General features: G+C 35.3%; 1 protein-coding gene across 1 annotated transcript in view; it reads right to left on the bottom strand.

The window, feature by feature from the left end:
* LOC112304861 (phospholipid-transporting ATPase ABCA3-like) overlaps positions 1 to 22,143 on the bottom strand; it is a 298,559-nt gene that overhangs the window by 135,820 nt on the left and 140,596 nt on the right. The window contains exons 15-20 of the mRNA XM_024560544.2: positions 21,792 to 21,942; positions 12,360 to 12,458; positions 11,703 to 11,871; positions 9,792 to 10,095; positions 5,537 to 5,786; positions 5,177 to 5,381 (exon numbers count right to left, since the gene is read on the bottom strand). Of these exons, the coding sequence (XP_024416312.2) occupies positions 5,177 to 5,381; positions 5,537 to 5,786; positions 9,792 to 10,095; positions 11,703 to 11,871; positions 12,360 to 12,458; positions 21,792 to 21,942 (1,178 nt within the window). The remainder of the gene's footprint in view (positions 1 to 5,176; positions 5,382 to 5,536; positions 5,787 to 9,791; positions 10,096 to 11,702; positions 11,872 to 12,359; positions 12,459 to 21,791; positions 21,943 to 22,143) is intronic.

The raw sequence follows: 22,143 nt of genomic DNA, 5'->3' as shown, positions 1-22,143 counted from the left end.
ATTCAGTCTCCATGCTTTTGAGTGTTTTGGGTTTTTACCCTTGGCGTTGGTTTCTAGTTTCAGAGCCTTGTGGTCAGAGAAGATGCTTGATATGATTTCAATTTTCTTGAATTTGTTGAGGGTTGCTTTGTGTCCTATCATGTGGTCTATCTTTGAAAAAGTTCCATGGACACTTGAAAAGAACGTGTATTTTGCTTCTTTGGGATGAAAAGCTCTGTATATATCAGTTAAGTCCATTTCCTCTAAGGTATTGTTAAGTGACACAATATCTTTGTTGATCTTTTGTTTGGAAGACCTGTCCATTTTTGATAGTGGGGTGTTAAAATCCCCTACTATAATTGTGTTGCTGTCAATATCTTTCTTGAAATCCTCCAATATTTTCTTTATGTATTTGGGTGCTCCTATGTTGGGTGCATATATATTTACAATGTTTATGTCTTCTTGGTGGATTCTTCCTTTGAGTATTATGAAGTGACCTTCTGGGTCTCTCTTTATGGCCCTTCTTTGGAAGTCTATTTTGTCTGATATGAGTATTGCTACCCCTGCTTTTTTTTCCTGTCCGTTTGCTTGGAAAATTTGTTTCCAGCCCTTCACTTTCAGTCTGTGTAAGTCTTTTGTCCTGAGATGGGTTTCTTGTAGGCAGCATATGTGTGGGTCATGTTTTCTTATCCATTCAGCTGTTCTATGTCTTTTGATTGGAGCATTTAATCCATTTACATTTAAGGTTATTATCGATAGGTAGTTATTCATTGCCATTATTTCCTACCTGTGTTCCTCTGTCTTTCTCTTTTCCTTCCTTTCCTTAAAGCAGTCCCTTTAGCATCTCTTGCAGAGCTGGTTTGGTGGAGCTGTATTCTTTTAGACTTCTTTTGTCTGGGAAGCTCTTTATTTGGTCTTCTATCTTGATTGAGAGCCTTGCTGGGTAAAGTAGTCTTGGTTGGAGGCCTCTGGTTCTCATTACTTGGAATATTTTTTGCCATTCTCTTCTGGCTTGGAGCGTTTCCATTGAGAAGTCAGTTGCTAACCTTATCGGGGCTCCCTTGTATGTTACTTCCTTTTTCTCCCTTGCTGCCTTTAAGATCCTCTCTTTGTCTTGGAAATTTGCCATTTTAATTATGATGTGTCTTGCAGTGGGTCTCTTTGGGTTCCTCTTGCTTGGGACTCTCTGTGTTTCCTGGATTTGGGTGACTTTTTCTCTCCTCAGATTAGGGAAATTTTCCATCATTACTTTTTCAAACAGGTTTTCTATCCCTTGCTCTTCTTCTTCTCCTTCTGGTATTCCTATTATACGGATATTGTTACGTTTCATGTTGTCCTGCATTTCCCTTATTGCCTCTTCATTCTTTCTGAGCCTCTTTTCCTTTTCTTGCTCCTTCTGGGTGTTTTTTTCTACTTTATCCTCCAGCTCGCTGATCCGATCCTCTGCTTCATCAAGTCTGCTTTTAATTCCTTCTACTGTGTTCTTCAATTCAGAAATTGTATTCTTCATTTCCGCTTGGCTCTTGTTGATATTTTCTATTTCCTTTTTCATGTTGATATAGTTTGCAGTGAGTTCATTGTAGTTTCCTTGTAGTTTCTGGTAGTTCTCTTTGAGCTCAGAGAGCTCAGTGAGTTTCCTGATGACCATTGCTTTGAACTCAGTATCTGATAGTTGACTTGCCTCTTTTTCGGTTAGTATTCTTTCTGAGACTTCCTCCTTTCCTTTCATTTGGGAATTGTTTCTTTGTCTTCCCATTGTTTGTGAGGTTCTTCTTGTTGGCCTCTGCGTCTTAAATTGCTTTGTTCTGACTCCCTGGATTTATGATATGAACTTCTATGGTAGAATGCCAATGGGATTCGGTGGTGCTGTCTCCTTACTCTCCTGTGCTCACTGGTCTTGAGCTGACGTTTATGTGTTTAACACGGTCTATCTCTAGTCTTTTCAGCACTCCAGGTTTTGTTGTCTCACCGTCAGATCTTTCAGTGTCCTCTATCTTTGGTCTCTGATCTTCGTATATGCTGGAATACTGTTGGCTGTTCGCTCTGCTCCTCAGATCAGCTAGGTATTTCCCTGGCGTTGAGGGGAAGTGGACTCCGCTCCCACCTATGTTGCCGCCATCTTCCCCCTTAATTCCAAAAGGAAAACCAAGTTTCAATCTCTTTTAAAAAGTAGTCACTTTGTTCATTGATTTTGTTTCTGAGCTCATTAAACTGCCTCTCTGTGTTTTCTTGCATCTCACTGAGTTTTTTCAGAACTGAAATCTTGAATTCTCTGTCATTTTAGTCACATATTTCCTGCCTTTAAGTAAAATTTATGGAGATTTCTCTTTTTTTTTCTGAGCTGCCTTGTTACCTTGGTTATTTGTGGTATTTGATGGATTCCTTCTCTGTTTAGGCATCTCTTTATGAGCAGCACTTTTCCAGTGGATAGATAAGAAGTCTTTCTATTATTTTCCAGTAGGTGGTGCCAAATCACAAGGTATTTAGCTCCCTTGCACTTCCCTGGCTTTTCAGATTTCTGTGGGGTGGTGGAAAATGGTCTGTGTTCCCAGGGAAGGTGAGTACCTCCCCTGTAATCTGGTCACCCTGGTCTCAGTGGACCACCCTTGCAGGGGAATGTGGTGTGATGGGATTCCAAATCTGTGAAATCCCAGTGCTATTTTTTCACAACCCAATGGCACCAGCAGTGCAGCTGTGGTACGTGGAGGTGGAATGAGCTGGGGGAAGTGGGCTGCCTCCTTTTTTGCTTTACTCTCCCAGTAATGTTGACAAGCTGACCTGCATGACATTTCTCCTGCACCTCCATCCAACCCTGGGATTAATTGCAGAGTTCACATGTTGCTCAGGGAATAAGTGGTCTATAATACCAGTTCTCTGGCTTACAGGTAATGTGCTCTTCCACCCAAAAGGAAGGATGAGGGGAGGTGAGTTCTGAGAGGTTAAGGGAAGGCAGCCAAGGTGTGTGGCTTTCTTTCTCCATCTGGAATGCTAATTGCCAGACCACTGTGGCTGCACATCTATGCTTCATCACTGCCAAGGTCACTGGGCTCAGCTACAGCTGGTTCTGCCTACTCCTGCAGAAGTTCTCCTGCATGAATCTCTTTACTCCTCCTAGATGAAGGGAATGCCAGTGGCAACCTGATTCCTTATGTCTTCACGCTGAGCCCTACAGTAATCTCTGAGCTGCATCCATGGATAATCTCAGTTTCTCTCCCACTTACCCACCTTCAGATGTTTAATGCACGGATCATTCAGACATGATTGTGCATTGAGCATGAATCCATTGTTGAGTTATAGCTGTTCAAATTGTTGAACCTTCAATGGGAGAGACCAAGGGGGTCTCTTACACTGCCATTCCTCTAATGTCACTGTCGCTTTCTAAATTTTTAATTAAAATAGAAAACCAGAGAATGAAGCACAAAATTAGAGGGACATAAACTTAATGGATGGTGGTGGTGGAGATGAACTTCTATTTTTTAGAGGAAATACATTTCTGTAATTCTTTATGTTATGAATATTTCAGTTGCTCTACAAATATCAGGGTTGTGTTTGGGGCAAGTTGCACAATTATGTACAGGAAAATCAAGAAGTAAATAGTAAGGTTAAGCTAAAAATAGTCATTATACAGTCGATGACTGATGTGCATGGTATAAGTAGCAATAGGAATAGAGAAAATTAGCAGGTCATAGTTGAATCCAGTTCTTATAGCTATGGTTGTTTTATTTCTGAATAGGCATACTATATACCTAAATGGAATAAATACAATGGGGTAATCAAAGTAAAGTTGGAATTATGTAGGAATCCCTGTGTTTGAAGTTCTAATCCTTTAATGTCACAAATCATAACCTATTTCAAAGAAAAGTCAAATTCCTTGTTGGATAAATAAGCAATATACTCTGTTCTTGGACAAGAATACTATGCATTATAAATATGTAGATTCTACCCAAAGTAATCATTAAATGAACATGCAAACACACTGTTCAAGTAAAAATTGTAACCTCTTTATTATGAAATGTAACATGCACCTGAAAGAGTACATAAGATAAAAATGAATTATCACAATGAATTATAGCAAAATAACCCTGTGGGCAACTATCACAATGCCAGTACCTGAAGAAAGTTATTGTGAACTCTTCCAACTCCTGTAAAAGTAATCACCATCCTGACTTTTACCATGAAACTTTTTTTCTTTACATTTTCTAGTAGATCACACAGGCATGCATCCCCAAATATTGAAATATAGTACAGCAGGTCCTCAAATGGTGTCTTTTCACTCAACATTTTCATTATAATATTGATGAGATGCCTGTGGTAAAACTGGTTTTATTATATATCATTTTGCTTAAAGTCACAGAACTTCTTGATGACATTAAGTAAGGACTTACTGTACAGTGTTATCTATAGTTTGAGCTTTTCATGAACATAATTGCATAATATGTGTCCTTTTATATTTGACTTCTTTCACAGGCATTGAGAGATTCATCTATGTTGTTGAATACAGTTCTATTTCATTCTTTATCATTCCTGTATAGTTTCCTCCTTAGTATCTCCATTCATTTATTTATTTTACTTTTGATGGTTAATGGGTTGCTTCCAGTATTTGATTATTGTACTACTTTGTTATGGCTGACATAATAAAATATCATGTACTGGGTGTCTTAAACAACAGAACTTACTTTCTCACAGTTCTGGAGGCTGAAAGTCCAACATCAAGGCATAATCAGGGTTGGTTCTTTGTAGGGTTTTCCTTGGCTGGTGAATGGCAACATTTTTGTTGTGTTTTCACATGCTCTTTCCTCAGTGCTTGCCCACTCCTGGTGTTTTTGTATGTTCAAACTTCCTCTTCTTAAAAAGCATGCCAGTCAGTTTGAACTAGCACTCACCCAAACTACTGCATTTCAATTTAATTACCTGTTTTAAGGCTCTATCTTTAAATATAGTTACATTTTGAGGAACTAGTGGTTAGACCTTAAATATATGAATTTTGAGAGATGTAATTCAGCTCACAAAAATTATTATGAATAATGATTCTAAAGATTTTCTTTATCATGCCTCTTGGTTAAAATGTACACACATTGCAATGTACTTTATAAAATACTGAGCAAAGTTAGTTTATCCACAAAGTTAGGTTTATGGTATAATTGGAGAATAAGAACTTTCCATGGAGTAAAGTCCTCAAAAAAACTTTAACACTCACTAGTAGTAAGCAGCAGGTAATGAAGAATATGATGAGATCCCACAGTAGAGCAGAGATCCAATATGCAAAGACATAGACCCCACTCACAAACTGGATGTGCTTTGCCTTAGAGACTCTCTCAGTCACTGTCAGTAAACAAAAGCCACTGATCAAAAAAGCCATGCCAAAATGTATATTTAAGGCCACCTGGTGTCCATCTGACACACTGGAGAAGAAGGAAAAAAAGTAGATATACAAAAGTCAACATAGCAGAAAATACAGATTTCTATCAATAGCTATTTTTAATCATACAAACATAATCAGATTGGAATAAAAGCCTTTAAAGTATAAAATTCTATTCTAATGAAAAAAATAACATACGTTTCACTGTGTTCCTTATCAGTAGTGTGTGGCTGAGGTTTATTGGAGACTGTTAAGGAAGCATCAGGGCCAGAAATTGACATGAAAAGAATGTTGTCTAACATTGCCAGCGTCAGGGATGGTGAATGGTATGCTTGATTGTTGAACATACCAGTAAATATTATTTTATCTCTCTTTACCTCAATGGAAAATGCAACAATGCATAAGTGAATACAATCTTCATTTTCCATCAAATATTTCACTAGATCACCTAGGATAAGGACACAATATTTGTCAGTTTACCCACATTACAGATCATCTACAATATAATTGTGGAAGAACAACTAATTTTATTTTTTATCCCTTTGAATTTTCTGATAATGATTATTTTAAACATTTGCCATTCTCCTCAAGCACTGTATCATTAAATCAAAGTTCTCTTACTTCATTGTCTATAACCTAAACTTCTACTTCACTGAGAAAACACAGGTGACAAGGTATAGACTCTTTTAACTTACTTATATGTCTTAAATTGATCTATGAGTACTTTCACTTATAGCTTTTATTGCTTATTTTACAGCAGACAGAACATTCCTGAAAAAATGAGAAAGCTGGGTAAAAACTAAAAATCACCCATTTAAAGGTATCATATATCTAGGAAAGCAATCAACATATGGGGCTCAAGACCTTGGAAGGAACGGAAATGCAATGAAGAAAGACAAACATTCTAAGTTCTTTTTTTCCTTTGAGGCATTTTAGATTTATTAATGGTGGTGGTGCCTTTAGGTAAATCCTCCAGTTCTCAATAGGGCTCATGAAAGGCTATACCACAGGAGTAAGACTAAGAAATAGACCACTTCTGAGGATGGAGGCATAGGCAGAAATGCTTCGCTTCCTCACACAACCAAAAGAAGGATAACAACCAATTTAAAAACAAAGAACAATCAGAACTGCCAGAAAATCATGTCTATGGAAGTCCAACAATCCAGGACTTAAAGAATAAACATTCATCTAGACTGGTAGGAGGGGCAGAGAGGACATTCCATAAGGCAAGGCAGCAGACCATGTATGTGCTCCCACATTTGTGTGCAGATAAGCTGGGAGGAACAACAGGGGAGTGAGACAGACTGGGAAACCAAGGGTTTCAGTGTAGGAAACTAAAGACTAAAAATCCCTGGCTGTAAAAGGTCTGTGCAGGTTGTGGCAACAGAGGAAACTCCCACTTTCACATGAGAGTCCATTGGAGAGGCCCAGAGGGTCGTACAATGTACGCAAACCCATCCACATGTGAATCAGCACCTGAAAGGGCAAAATCCACTTGTGGGAAGTGACAGAAAGTGGGATGAGAGCATAATAAGCAGCATTGCTCCCTCTCTGACCCCTCCCCTACAGACAGCACCACAACTCGGCAAAGAGAGTTGTCTTGCCCTGGCAAATACCTAAGGTCCCACCCATTACTACATAGCAGGTGCACCAAGACAAAGAAATATGGCCCACATGAAAGAAGAGATCAAAACTCCAGAAAAAGAACTAAGCAACAAGGAGATACACAACCTGTAAGATGCAGAGTTCAAAACACTGCTAATCAGGGTGCTCACAGAATTGATTGAGATGGGTCACAAAATGAAGGAAGAAACGAAGGCTACACAAAGTGAAATAAAGGAAAATACACAAGGAACCAACAGTGAAGGAAATGAAACTGGACTCAGATCAACAATTTGGAACAAAAGGAAGAAATAAACATCCAATTGGAACAGAATTCAAAAAAAATCAGGAGAGGCTTAGGAACTTCTGGGACAATTTTAAGTGCTTCAACATATAAATCATAAGGGTACCAGAAGAAGAGGAAGAGCGAGAAATTGAAAGCTTATTTGAACAAATAATGAAGGAAAACTTCCCCAATATGGTGAAGGAAATAGACTTCCAGGAAGTCTAGAAAGCCCAGAGAGCCCCAAAGAAATTGGATCCAAGGAGGAACACACCAAGACACATCATAATTAAGTTACCCAAGATTAAAAATAAGGAAAGAATCTTAAAAGCAGCAAGAGGAAAGGACACAGTTACCTACAAAGGAGTTCCCATAAGACTGTCAGCTGATTTCTCAAAAGAGACCATACAGGCAAGAAGCGGCTGGGAAGAAGTATTCAAAGTCATGAAAGTCAAGGACCTACATCCAAGATTGCTCTATCCAGCAAAGTTATCATTTAGAACGGGAGGGCAAATAAAGTGCTTCCCAGATAAGGTCAAATTAAAGGAGTTCATCATCACCAAGCCATTATTATATGAAATGTTAAAGGGATTTATCTAAGAAAAAGAAGAAGATCAAAAACTATGAACAGTAAAATGACAACAAACTCACAACTATCAACAACTGAACCTAAAAACAAAAACTAAGTAAACAACTAGAACAGGAACAGAAACAGAGAAATGGAGATCACATGGAGGGTTATCAGTGGGGAGGGGGTGAGGAGAATGGGGGTAAAAGGTACAGGGAATAAGAAGCATAATAGGTAGGCACAAAATCGACAGGGGGAGGTTAAGGATAGTGTAAGAAATGGAGAAGCCAAAGAACTTATATGTACAACCCATGGACATGAAGTAAGGAGTGGAGGAATGCTGGAGTGCGGTGGGTGCTGGGAGGAGGAAGATGAAGGGGAGAAAATATTGGGACAATTGTAATAGCATAATCAATAAAATATACTTCAAAATAAAATTCTACAATAAAAGAAATATACCAGTTCTTATAAATATTTCAACTCAGCATCAAAGCACTAACATTTCCTGATTAAATTTAGATCTTTCTTTGATCTTATTGCCCATCAGAAATCAAGCCTTTACAGGTCAAGAAAACTTCATGTGGATTATTTATAATTTCACACACCATATCTGGCATTCAATTAGAAAAATTCTAAATATACTAAACAAGTGACCACAGTAGAACCAGAGACCTGGAAATAAAGAACAAACTGACAGTGACCAGAGCGGAGGTAGAAGGGGATAATGGGGGGGGAAAGGGGGAAGGGTTTTCAGGAACAACTATAAAGGACACATGGACAAAACCAAAGGGGGGTAGGATCAAGGGTGGTAAGTGGGGATGGTTGGGGTGGGGGGAATGGGGGGGTAAATGGAGATAACTGTACTTGAAGAACAATAAAAATAAGTAAATCTCCATATAGGAAAAAACATATAAAACTGCCCTGGCTGGTGTGGCTCAGTGTATTGAGTGCCAACCTATGAACCAGAAGGTCACTGGATGATTCCCAGTCAGGGCACATGCCTGTGTTGTGGGCCAAGTCCCCAGTAGGGGGTGCTCAAGGGGCAATTACACATGGATGTTTTCCTCTTTTTTTTTTCCCTCCTCTCCCCTCTCTCTAAAAATAAATAAATAAAAGCTTTAAAAACAAATAAAAGTATAAAACTTTTAGAAAACTATAAACCTTTTATGAGAAAAATCTTCATTATCTAGGGCTATGCAGAGTTCCAGATTTGAAACAAAATATACAATGTATATAAGAAAAATTTAACAGGTTGGACTTCATCAAAATAAAACTTTTGTCCTGCAAAACCCATTAAGATGATTAAAAGATAGTCAATAGTATGAGAGAAAATATAAAAGATATTTCATAAAAGTGAAAGAAAACCCTATTTTTAAAAAGAGCAAAAGACATGAACACATATTTCACTAAAAATGATATACAGATGACAAATGCATGAAAAAAATGTCAAAATTCACATTAGGGAAAAGCAAATTAAAACAATGCCAACTGTACTTGAACAACAACAACACATAAATAAATAAATAAAACCCAATAATGAAATATCACTACCTACCTACCAGAATGGCTAAAATAAAAAAGTGGCAACATGAATGATGGGAATGATGCAGGAGATGGAGGAATGGCTTGGGACCACCATTTCATTCCATAAGGCCTAGATTCATGCAATATATTACAATCCTACCAGATCTTAAAAAGCAAAACAAACAAAAAACCTCATCTGTAATTTTACAGTATTGTATTTTGGTACATTTTTTTTAATTTGAAGGAACAAGTGTCATGTAGGCAACCTGGAGCCAAAGTGCCCCCCTCAAATAATTAATGTTTTGAGGCTAGTAGCCTTAAAGTGGGCATTTCTTGATTCTGAGTTGTCTCCACAAAATTGGTGACTAATAGGAAAAGAATGTAGCAGGTAGCCACACATTCAGTTAAGATCCTTCTTTACAAGTCACACAACCAAATCATCATTTAAGAACAATCTTTTTCTTAATGAGCCTTACCTTTCACTTCCTTAATTGTGTGGTTGTCAGACTCTAGTATACTCTTAAGATGTTTTAAAAAAGTCAGAGTCAAATTAGAACTCCCAGAAATAGATAAAGGCACAATGGTTTGACCATATTGGCCCAAATTCATTTGTCTGACCTTCTCATAATCATTACTATGTGAAAACTTATTAGTCTCTGAGAGAAAGGTAAGTGAACCTAGAAGTGCCAGTATCTGCAGCAAAATGAGTTTCCAGTTACGCCAACTGAATATTACCCTCTTTATGAACATGGCACGGAACTGCTGGTAGTAGAAGGAATACTGAAGAAAGAAGAGAGAAACAAAACATTACAATATTGATAGACTTAAGTAGGTCATTCACATTGAAATTATTAAGATGGACACTTTGGAATTTTATGGTAGAGATACATAAACTTTCTAAATACTTGGAATAGAATCCAAACAATATCCATAATGTACGAGAGCATGCTCAGTCTTTTGTCTGTATAAAGCAGGGGTAAACACAGCCATACCCATTTATTTCTGTGTTATCCATGGTTGCTTTTCGCTACAATGACAGAGCTGAGTGATTGCAACAGAGATCATATGGATCACAAAGCCTTATATATTTATCATCTCCTTACATAAAGTTTTCTGACCTCTGCTATAAAGAATAAACAAAATATTTAAGTTCTAGCTTTTGATATAATATACTTAAAATCACAACAGGATGATTGTCCTCAGGCTTCTGATAGTCAAGATAACCAGGGTGCTTTATAGGTGCAATAGATCATTAGAAGGAGAATAAAAGAAATGCTGGGCAACTCAAAGAGGTTTTCCACACTGAGAATCATACTGATTAGAGAACAATCCCTTCTGTAATTTAAATTCCACATCTTTGCCTAGTGCACTGTTTGTAGAAATGTAGACTGGTGTATCCACTGTGGAAACAGAATGGAGTTTCCCCAGAAAATTAAAATTGGAACTGCCTTTTGACCCAGCAATCCCACTTTTGGGAATATGTCCTAAAAATCCTGAAACCCCAATTGGAAAGTATATATGCACCCCTATGTTCACTGCAGTGTTATTTGCAATAGCCAAGATCTGGAAACAGCCCAAGTGCCCATTGGTAGATGAGTGGATAAAAAAGCTGTGGTACATTTACACAATGGTATACTACACAGCAGAAAAAAGAAGGAATTCCTACCTTTTGCAACAGCATGGATAGAACTGGAGACTATTATGCCAAATGAAATAAGCCAGTTGGTGAAAGACAAATACCATATGATCTCCCTTATAAGAGGAATTTAATGAACGAAATAAACTGACGAACAAAATATAAACAGAACCATAAATACATGGAACGGACTGACAGCTGTGAGAGGGGAGTGGAGAGGGGGTGCTACTAGATAAAAGAAGGTGATGGGATTAGGCAAAGGTCACATATGTATATGAACACAGACAACAGTGTGGTGATGGCCAGAGGGAAGGGAGAATGGGGGCTGGGTAGAGGTGGACAAAGGTGGGGGAAAGGGAGACATCTGTAATAATTTCAACAATAGAAATAAAGTTAAAAATATATCAATTTCCACTGTAAAAATTTAAAACATTGTGCATGCTTGAGTATTAAGAATCATGCTCACTCCAGCTCATTCCAGCTTCAATGAACCAACAAATGTCTGAGTTACCAATTTGAAAAGAATTCTAAAACAGAAAACAAAAACAACTGAGGAATAACAGTTGAGATATTGATCTAGAACTCAATACTTCTGCATTAGGAAATCGATTATGTTGTGGTATAGGCTGCTCTATATCTGGTTGGGTGTGCAATGGCTGAGAATTCCACACTCCTTTCATTTAGGTATTTAAAAATGTACCTCTTGTGCCCCAACCAAATATACATTACGTTTCTTAGTAAATGTGCTTACCCCAGTATTGAACATAATAGCAGGGCTTTCATTTATATTGAAAGAATCTGCTCTCTCATTTCTGGACATATTCCGATTCTGGTTCTTGACTGAGACTTCACTCATCAGAGAGACAGGTTGAGTTGGGATAGATAGGATATCTGTTTGTGAATCTTCCATATTACTGACCCTATATTTAAAAAGTACAAAGTATTTCATTTTGACTTTATGCCAACACATCTTGTTTGGAAAATCTGAGCGACACCCAATTTGGAAGGCTTCCTGGTTTGCTCACTGACTGGTAGAAGCATTGTATAAAAACAACATGATAACTACGGTAGAACAATGGTTCCTGGAACACCAGTCATAGGACTGCTGCCAGACCATGGAAGAGTGAGAAAAGCAAGAACATAATTTTTCATTAAGTTGAGCTCATTCAAGTTAAAGACTAAGATCTAATCCATACATCGAGTCAGTGAGAATATCCATTCCTTTATGACATGCTAGTGGTAATTTTTTTCAATGTTCTTATTGTAAAAGAAATTACATCAGGCCCATCCCCACAAACCTCTTACCTTCTGATGTATGAATCTGAAAGTTTTGTGAGTTTACAAAGAGGACTCAGACATGACCCTTTCCTCACTCAGTGTTTTTATTTTCCCTATGCATTGTTCTCACCTAAAGAAGACTTCTTCCATGGTAGTGATAGAAGCACCAAAGCTAGCGATGCCCAGCTCTTTCTGTCTCTTTTCCAGATCAGTGAACAGAGCTTCAAAGCTGTAATAAAAATGGGAATAGGGAACAGAGAGGGAGGAAAAGAAATGCTAACACCAAATCAGATTTTCTTTTTTACACATTTTTTAACATTTAAAAAAAATTCTCACATGAGTATGTTTTTATTGACTTCAGAGATTGTCAGGGAGAGAGAGAAACATCAATGTGAGAGAGAAATATCAATTGGTTGCCTTCCAAATATCCCCCAACTGCAAACTGAACCTGCAACCCAGGGTACAGGGACCAACCCACAACCTTTCAGTGTGTGTATGTTGGGGGTGGGTGGTGCAATTCTCCAACAACTGAGCCACCCAGCCAGGGCTTATTTACATATTTCTATTCTAAATTAATTTATTCTCAGCAGTGTGGAAAACGTAGGTCACTCTGCACTTCAATGCTTATAATTTCATGCCTCTAGTGAATAAAAAAGGTGGGGAAAATGGTAAAAAAAAAAAAAAAAAAAGAAAGTCACAATTCACTATAGCAAATTTCTCCCCACTCTACTTAGTACTTGGATACACATAATTTTGGTCTTTTAGTAAAATATCAAGAGACTGCATATATGCTAATAACTCTAGCAAGTTGGCATCAGTTAACTTGTCACACACGTATGTTATGGTTGCTTAGTCAATTATTCAGTAAATGAAAATAGAAAATTACATTTGAGTTAATAGGAAAGAAAGATAGAAAATGGAGCAGGTTTAGTAGAGGTTGAAGATATAGAGAGATCCATGTGATTCAACAAGGAAATCTAAATAAATTGAGCCAGGTGAAATGTGGAGACATCAGGGTTTTTAGAGAACAATTTTCTTGGGAAGATTTTACAGTACTTCACATTCAGAGAATTTTCTTTTTCAGAAACCTCCAGGACTCAAAATCATCTACTATATAGTCTCACTGAGAAGCAACTGAACCTATCTGTACACTCTCTCTGTTGGAGAACTCTAAATTTTGTCTTTTGGTAGATCTGTTAAAATTTCCTCCATATTTGAGCTTAAATTGTTTTCCATTTAATTCTATCTGGTTGTGCACACTAGTTCTAACCCTATCCCCTTAGGTTATCTAATCAGATATAATCTATCTACATGACAGCTCACATGTTTTCTTTAGTATTTTTTATTGTTCAAGTACAGTTGTCTCCACTTTTCTCCCACCACTTCCCCCCACCCCAGTCACCCCCACTTCTCACTCTTGATCCCACCCCTCCTTGGTTTTCTCCATGTGTCCTTTATAGTAGTTCCTGAAAACCCTTCCCCTTTCCCCCCCCATTATCCCCTCCCACATCCCCTCTGGTTACTATCAGTTTGTTCTTAATTTCAATGTCTCTGGTTCTATTTTGCTTGCTTGTTTGTTTGTTGATTAGGTTCCACTTATAGGTGAGATCATATGGTACTTGTCCCTCACTGCCTGGATTATTTCACTTAGCAAAATGCTCTCCAGTTCCATCCATGCTGTTGCAAAGGGTAGGAGCTCCTTTATTTCTTCACATGTTTTAAGTCCATTTCTTCCCGTGCTTCTTTCTTCCCAATGAATGGCTTTCCAATTAAGATTCATCCATATCTTCTCCTGTTGCTTTTACATTAGTTATGAAATTAATGTGTGTGCATTGTACAAAATTCAGAAAATGAGTGTATAAAAAATGAAAATCATCACATGGATACCACTGTTAATACATGAATATTTTGAAACTTATTTTTATTTCTTTTACTTTGCACAATATATGACAAAATTAGAATTACACTGTGTGTTACTTCAAAATGAAATAATAAGGCACAAAGTGGAGATAAATATCTATCAACAGCTTAATCAATAAATTATAGTACGAATGTATGATAGAATAAGGTCTAAGTAAAATGCAGATATTTTTCAGTCATCTTACAAACAAAGAAACCCTAAAAGTCCTGTCATAGAAAGTTGACTGAAAATGCTGGTAAGTGAACAAGAGTCAGAACATTAATATAAGATCTCATCTCTATAAAACTAACTACTATAATTGTACATTTGTCAATGGATACATGTCATGATCATGGAAAACACACAGCAAATTTTCCCAGTGATTATTTCTATGGGAGGGTGATTATGGGATAATTTTGATTTCTAATTCATATGCTTCAGGAATAGATAAAATTATTATTCTTATCATGATATAATCATATAGATTAGCAAACTGTAGGATGCTTTGTGATAAAATAAATAGTAATAAAAATAATTATAATAGGTAAATTAATAACAATAAAATAAATTATTAAATGAACCAATCATATTATGAAGTACATATATCTATTTTTCTGGTTATAAAAGTTTTAGTATATATAGTATATAAATACATAATTAAGATATTATTCAACAAATAGAAATATTATGTATGTTAATGTAATATTATTAAAATGATATATTAAATATGCACCAATCAATATATTTATTTATATATTTTATATTTATGTATATATTCGTTTATTATGTTTTAATATATTAATAAATATATCCATCAATATATTACTAAAATATATAGTGTTTTATTATATACAGTATATAATTGTATAAATAATATAGTATTCAACAAATATAAATTTATACATCAAACTATTGTATAATATATAATATAATATAATATAACATAACATAATACAATAATAAATTTATTGCATAATACATTTAAATATGTTATATTTAGTACATAATATAAATTTATTATTGTATGATGTTATATTATTTATTATTATGTATTATATAATAGTTTAGTGTATAAATATATATTTCTTGAATAATTATTATATTTATATATTAATATTTACATACTGTATGCAATAACATATTTTATATTTCAGTAACATATATTAATAAACACATCTATCAATATATTAATATAGTGATATAAACATATAAATATATGTTATATTAATATATTAGATATTGATACATAATATGCTATGTATTTAACACCATATATTATTTATATATGATATTTATGTATTATATTATATTGTAAGATACACACATTATAATGCTATATGTTATATATTATACAATATATTATAAAATATAATACATAATACCACATACAATATAAAATATTATATGTTACATAATATGCATAATATTATGTTACATAATATGCAATATATATTACATGGTTTCCATACACAATGTATAATATTACATATTATGTAATATACAATATACAATATGTATTGTATAATACATATTATGTGATATACAATATATAATATATGTAATATTTATATTTGGGGAATACAAAAATATAAAAATAAAAATCCAATAATATTATATAAAATATTATATGCATTATATGATATATTATATAATATACAATATATAATATTATGTTACATATAACATACAATCTGTAATATAATATTATAGATAGTATTTACATTTTGGAGAATACAAAAATTATAAAAAGAAATAATTTGATAAACAGCATAAGTGTTTTTCTAATTATGTTTTATTATACATTATATACAGTATACATACATATATTTGAGATATAATATGTATTTAATAAATATAAATATGTAGAATATATATGTATGTATATTATTTGAGTATATATTTTTCTGAAAGACTTCTTTATAATTCCTACAAGAAATTGTAAAAGGCAAAGAAAAAATGTGAACACACAGAGACTACTCCTGTTAACATTTGATATAAGTCCTTCTATCCATTACATTTATTAATTTTTGAATTCCATAACCAAGGAATACTTTGATCTCTTCTTGAACCTCATGTTAATGGAATCCTATGGTCTGTGTTGTTTTTTGCCAAATACAATGTCTGTGAGATTCATTTATGTTTTATATACCACTAGTTCATTCCTTCCTATTGCTGAGTAATATTCATTCATTTTCCTGCTGATGAATATTTTAGCTGTTTTTGATTTGGAGCTGTTATGAATAAAGTGTTAATAAACATAAACATTCTTTTACAGATCTTTTGATAGACATGCATCCTTCAGGTATACCTGATGCTGGGTCATATGATAAGTACATATTTAGCTTAGTAGAAATGGTCAAACATTTTCCAAGCCCTTTTTACCATTTTATACTTCTCTTATCGGTGAGATCCAATTGTCATGTTTACATGTCTTTTCACATTTAGCCATTCTCTTGAGTGTGCTGTGGTAATGTATTGGTCTTTTTTTTATTCTTTGAAATTTGCTTAGAGTTCTGGAAATAATTCTTGACATAGTTTTCTTTTCATTAGTTCTCTTTTCTTCCAAAATTATTGGTCAGACTTTTATTAGCCATTAGGAATTTTATTTCATTTCATGTTGTTCTCCTTCATCACAGAGCCTTCTTTAATAGACTTACGGTATCCTCTTTAATTGTATTTGGACCAGAAAGCAGAGAGTCTGTAAAATTTTCTATTCTTGAAGTACATTAATTTTCATAGTAGGCATTTCCTATGAGCCTTTTATTTCAAAATTCTATATCCTTCCTATAGTTTAATAGCATTTTCTGTCATCCTTATGAAAGGAGATTGATATTTATTCAGGACAACTTGTAATCACACTGAACTTCTGGAGGAAATTCTGTACCAGACTAAGGTGAGATGCTACCTGATTTAGTGATTTCACTTCTAAATTTTCATTCTAGTTTTCTTCATTTTTCTTTATTTTTTATTTTGTCAAGAATCAACCTTGAGATCATTGGTATCAATTTGTAAGCTTAACATTAGATTAGATTGGCACATCTACAGTTTTCTAACATCATGGTGTAGATGGAAGGACATAGACTTTGGAGATGAATGGGCTTGCATTTGACTCCAGCCTGCTTCCCCATTACTATGATTTAATCTAACCTTAAAAGTCATTATATCATTTGTAAAAAGGTAAAACAAGTACTTTGTTTTCTCCTGCTATCGTTCCAATGTTATTTCACTTAACATTTATTCATCTATAATTGCTGTACAGTGATTTGAGGGACTTATAAACATGTCATCCTAGGTTGGCGACTTGAATTTATTTAATCTGTGAGAGGCATCCTGAAAGTTTCTCTTCTTGTTTATTCTTGTATTTGAATTAAAAGACCATTCTCTTTGATTAAAATGACTGAATCAAAGAAGCTGAATCATTTTGCTTCCTTGATGACAAACATTGAAGCTTCTTGTCTTTCATATTTTTAGTGAAGAAATTTTACACTTTCCTTTTTCTTATCACCAGATCCTAACTCCAAAATCTGATGCCTTTAAGACAAGTTGTGGCTAGAGTAGACGAAGGTATCAGGTCACTTCAAAAAAGGCCCTGCCAGCATAAAATGGAGCAAAAACAGCCTCTTCAACAGATGGTGTTGGGAGATCTGGACAGCTACGTGCAAAAAAATGAAACTCGATCACCAACTTACACCATACACGAAAATAAACTCAAGATGGATAAAAGACTTAAATATAAGTCGTAACACCATAAAAGTCCTAGAGGAAAACATTAGCAGGAAAATCTCAGACATTGCACGCAGCAACATCCTCACAGGCATGTCCCCTAAAGCAAGGGACATAAAGGAAAGAATAAACAAATGGGACGTCATCAAACTAAAAAGCTTCTGCAAGGCTAAAGAAAACAGCACCAAATTACAAAGAGAACCAACAGTATAGGAAAACATATTTGCCAATGATACCTCAGACAAGGGCCTGATCTCCAAAATATATAAAGAACTCACACAACTCCACTCCAGGAAGACAAACAACCCAACTAAAAAATGGGCAAAGGACTTGAACAGACACTTCTCCAAGGAAGACATACAGAAGGCCCAGAGACATATGAAAAGATGCTCAGCATCACTAGCCATCAGAGACATGCAAATTAAAACCACAATGAGGTACCATCTCAAACCAGTCAGAGTGGCCAGCATAAACAAATCCACAAACAAATGTTGGAGAGGGTGTGGAGAAAAGGGAACCCTAGGGCACTGCTGGTGGGAATGAAGACTGGTGAGGCCACTGTGGAAAACAATATGGAATTTCCTCAGAAAACTAAAAATGGAACTGCCCTTTGACCCAGCAATTCCGCTGCTGGGATTATACCCTAAGAACCCTGAAACACCAATCCAAAAGAACCTGTGCATCCCAATGTTCACAGCAGCACAATTTACAATAGCCAAGTCCTGGAAGCAACCTAAGTGCCCATCAGCAAACGAGTGGATCCAAAAACTATGGTATATTTACACAATGGAATTCTACGCAGCAGAGAGAAAGAAGGAGCTTATACCCTTTGCAACAGCATGGATGGAACTGGAGAGCATTATGCTAAGTGAAATAAGCCAGGCGGTGAGGGACAAATACCATATGATCTCACCTTTAACTGGAACATAATCAACAAAAGAAAAAAGCAAACAAAATACAACCAGAGACATTGAGGTTGGAAACAGTCTAGCAGTGGCCAGGGGGGAGTGGGGTGGGGACAGTGGGAAGAGGGGATTGCAGGAACTATTATAAAGGACACATGGACAAAATCGGGGGGGATGGTGGGGGTGGGGGAGGGAGGTGGGTTCAGCTGGGGTGGGGGGGAGGGAAGGGGAGAAAAGGCATACAACTGTAATTGAATAACAGTAAAAATTGAAAAAAAAAAAAAGGCCCTGCCAAAGTAGAACTTTCATCTGGATTTTATCTGAATCTATCACACATTTAACTTCCCTTCTATTTTTTCCAGGATAACTTGCTTAACTTTATCTCGCATACTAGCTCTCCTCCTCTTGCTCTACCAAAGAGATTCTTGCAATCCTCATACATTTTTCCAGTTTTTATGCTTAGGAGTCAATTTTGCTCATGATACACCAAAATCTAAGAAAAACGCACAATGCATTTTAAACTTCCTGATAATATTCTTTACCAACCTCTTTTTTATTATTGCTCATTAAATATTTAAGTATTACTCTATTTTTTTTTTAATCTTTGGGATCAGTGGTAAGAATTTCATTTTTGAACCTTCCAAATAAACTTAAATGACTTTTTCTTTCAAGAGGTTTTGCTAGCTAGTCTCGGTTGTTTATACATCTTCCAATTTTGGCCTGTGTCTAAATATACCATATACTTCCTTTTTTCTAGGTGTGAACTTCACCATGATGTGGCAAATTTCCCCAAAGTTCTCTGACATTTACCCCCTGATGCCAGCACAATCTTGATTATCAAAATTAGATTTAGAGTAGCAATTTGTTTCTTATTTCCTCCATCTTAGGATATGTAAAAGTTGTGAAGAAAAGTCGGGGACCTGTATGAGATCTGCTTTGAGGTAAATAAAACAAGTTACAAGTCTAAGAGAACTACTCACTTTACTATGCTATCTTGCTTAATCCTTGTATTGAAAATACACTATTCATTTCCTTCTTTTAACTTCCAGTTTCACAGAATGTTTTTTAACATGTTTATTTACCTTCCTATTGTCACCCACTGGTTTTTCTGCATATTTACAAACTCTAATACATGAACTTTAAGGATCTAAATATTCCTCAAAATGCAGCACTATTCTGATACCTCTCTTACATATTTATTCCTATTTATTTATTTATTTAAATTTTAAAAAATTTCTTTCAGTTACAATTGTCTGCATTTTCTCCCCATCCCTCCACCCCACCTCAGCCAATCCCACCTCCCTCCCCTACCTCTATCCTCCCCCTTGATTTTGTCCTTGTGTCCTTTATAGTAGCTCCTGTAGACCCCTCTCCCCACTATGCCCTTCCCACTCCCCTCTGGCTATTGTTACATTGTCATATCTATTCCTTTGGAATGCTGCATATCATTCCATTGCCATATTCTAAATTTAACTTTCATTCCAACTTAAGTAAGTCTCAGCAAAGTTTTACAGCAAGTTACAGCATGGTTTTAAAATGCAAAATCACCTTCCTTGTGAGATACATTCAATAAATAGAATATAGGTATATGCAATTAAAATTGTTTATTTTTCTCTTCTTTATTATTTATTCAGGTAAATAAAAGCATGTTAGGTCAATGTCTTGCAAAAAGCAAGAGCTCAATTACCATCAGCTATCAGAATTTTAGCTGGATTGAAAATCACTAAGAATTTAACAATCATTTCATTCTTTTCGTATTATACTCTGAGGTAACTGAATCCATAGGTATTTCTTTTTCTTATAATTTTCTCTTCATTAGTTTAAAACTTTCCCTCTTAGAGAAAAGACATTCTTCCCTAATTTCATCTTTAATTTCATTTCTAGTGAGTCTATCATTCCAAATCTGGGTTTATGGAACAGCAATCTACAATTAGTTATTCTCCTCTAAGATCATCTTCCTTTTTTTTTTTTTTTGTCCTCCAAGTCCAAATGATTGGTAAGGAGATATGATTAACATCATCTTCCAAATGTGAAGATCTGATGGAATGTGAAGAAGATATGATAAATAAAAAAGAACATTATAAAACATCATCTGCTTCTGAATTTACTTTTTTACTTTTGAGAATGTCATGTGTATCCATATGGATGAGGACCAGAGGATAGTGTGGAAAGTTTAAGCAAGTGCTTCACCTGTGTCTCCAGAGATATTCGGCAGCTTTACATGGGCCACAGCTATCACAATGGGCCAAAGCTCCCACCTGATTCATACTTCTTTAAGGATACATGTCTAGAATTTTATTCTCAATTCTTGATGATACTTTATTCCTTTGTTCCTGCTCACAATGAGGGCCTTGCTTCTGCTCTGCTGCCTCACCATATTGTTCTAAGCTGCTGCTTCTCAATAACTTCCAGATTGCTAAATAAAAAGTTCAAATATTGCAACTCCTTTTCTCTTTTTATCTTCTTGATACATTCCTCTTTTTATTAGAAAAGGAGACATTAAAAGTTTTTCATATTCTTCTTGATTATGACAACTTGTTTGACTCTAGGGAATATCAAAGCAAGTACTTGTATATGACAAGAAGATAAAAATATCATACTATGAAAGCACTGATGAGTACTCTTAGTTTCCATTTGAAAGCTAAAGGTTTTTTTTTTTTTTTCCCCCAACTCCCTCTGATGAATGACTTGGCTAACTATAGTGCAGTAAAATTGCTTCTTTCCTCTGGGTTTTTGTCCCCTTGGCTTCAAGAGCCACCACTACAGGTATTTTTTCTTTCACTATCTTAATATTTCCACTCACTCTACTCAACACACAATTTTTATTCTACTTACAACATACCATTAGTTATCACCAATTAAAACCAGGACACTATAACGATGAGGTGTCATCCCTCTCTTCAGTCTAAGAGGCAGCTAGGACTGGAGTTTGGGTTTTTTGAATGAACTCTACTTGCTAAGCCTGAAGAAATCAGAAAAAGCAACAATTTCCTGTTATCTAAACATCAACATTTAGTACTCTCTTAATCCATACCTGTGTGTGTACTCTTTGGGTAGAATAAAAGATAATTCATTTCTAACATTCTTCTCCAAAGTTGCTGATGGTGTATGATAATATATCAATTTGGAGATTTCTTCAACATTACAGTGAGGCTCCTTCACCATGACTATGTGGTATCCCACACCTGAGAAAATCCATTTAGAAAAACGAATAAAACAAATTTATATTTCCCTATTCTTATGAGACTCCACTTGGCTTTTCATGATTTGGGTGAGCAAGAAAGTAAAACATTCCACAATTCATTTGATTACAAGTGTAAAATGCCTAATAAATACTTCTTTTGTAATTTCATTAATTTTCTTAGAGACCAATAGAAGGGAGATAG

This window comes from Desmodus rotundus, chromosome 1 (genome assembly GCF_022682495.2).
Source record: "Desmodus rotundus isolate HL8 chromosome 1, HLdesRot8A.1, whole genome shotgun sequence".
Lineage (NCBI taxonomy): Eukaryota > Metazoa > Chordata > Mammalia > Chiroptera > Phyllostomidae > Desmodus > Desmodus rotundus.
This window is presented reverse-complemented; position numbering and strand designations above follow the sequence as displayed.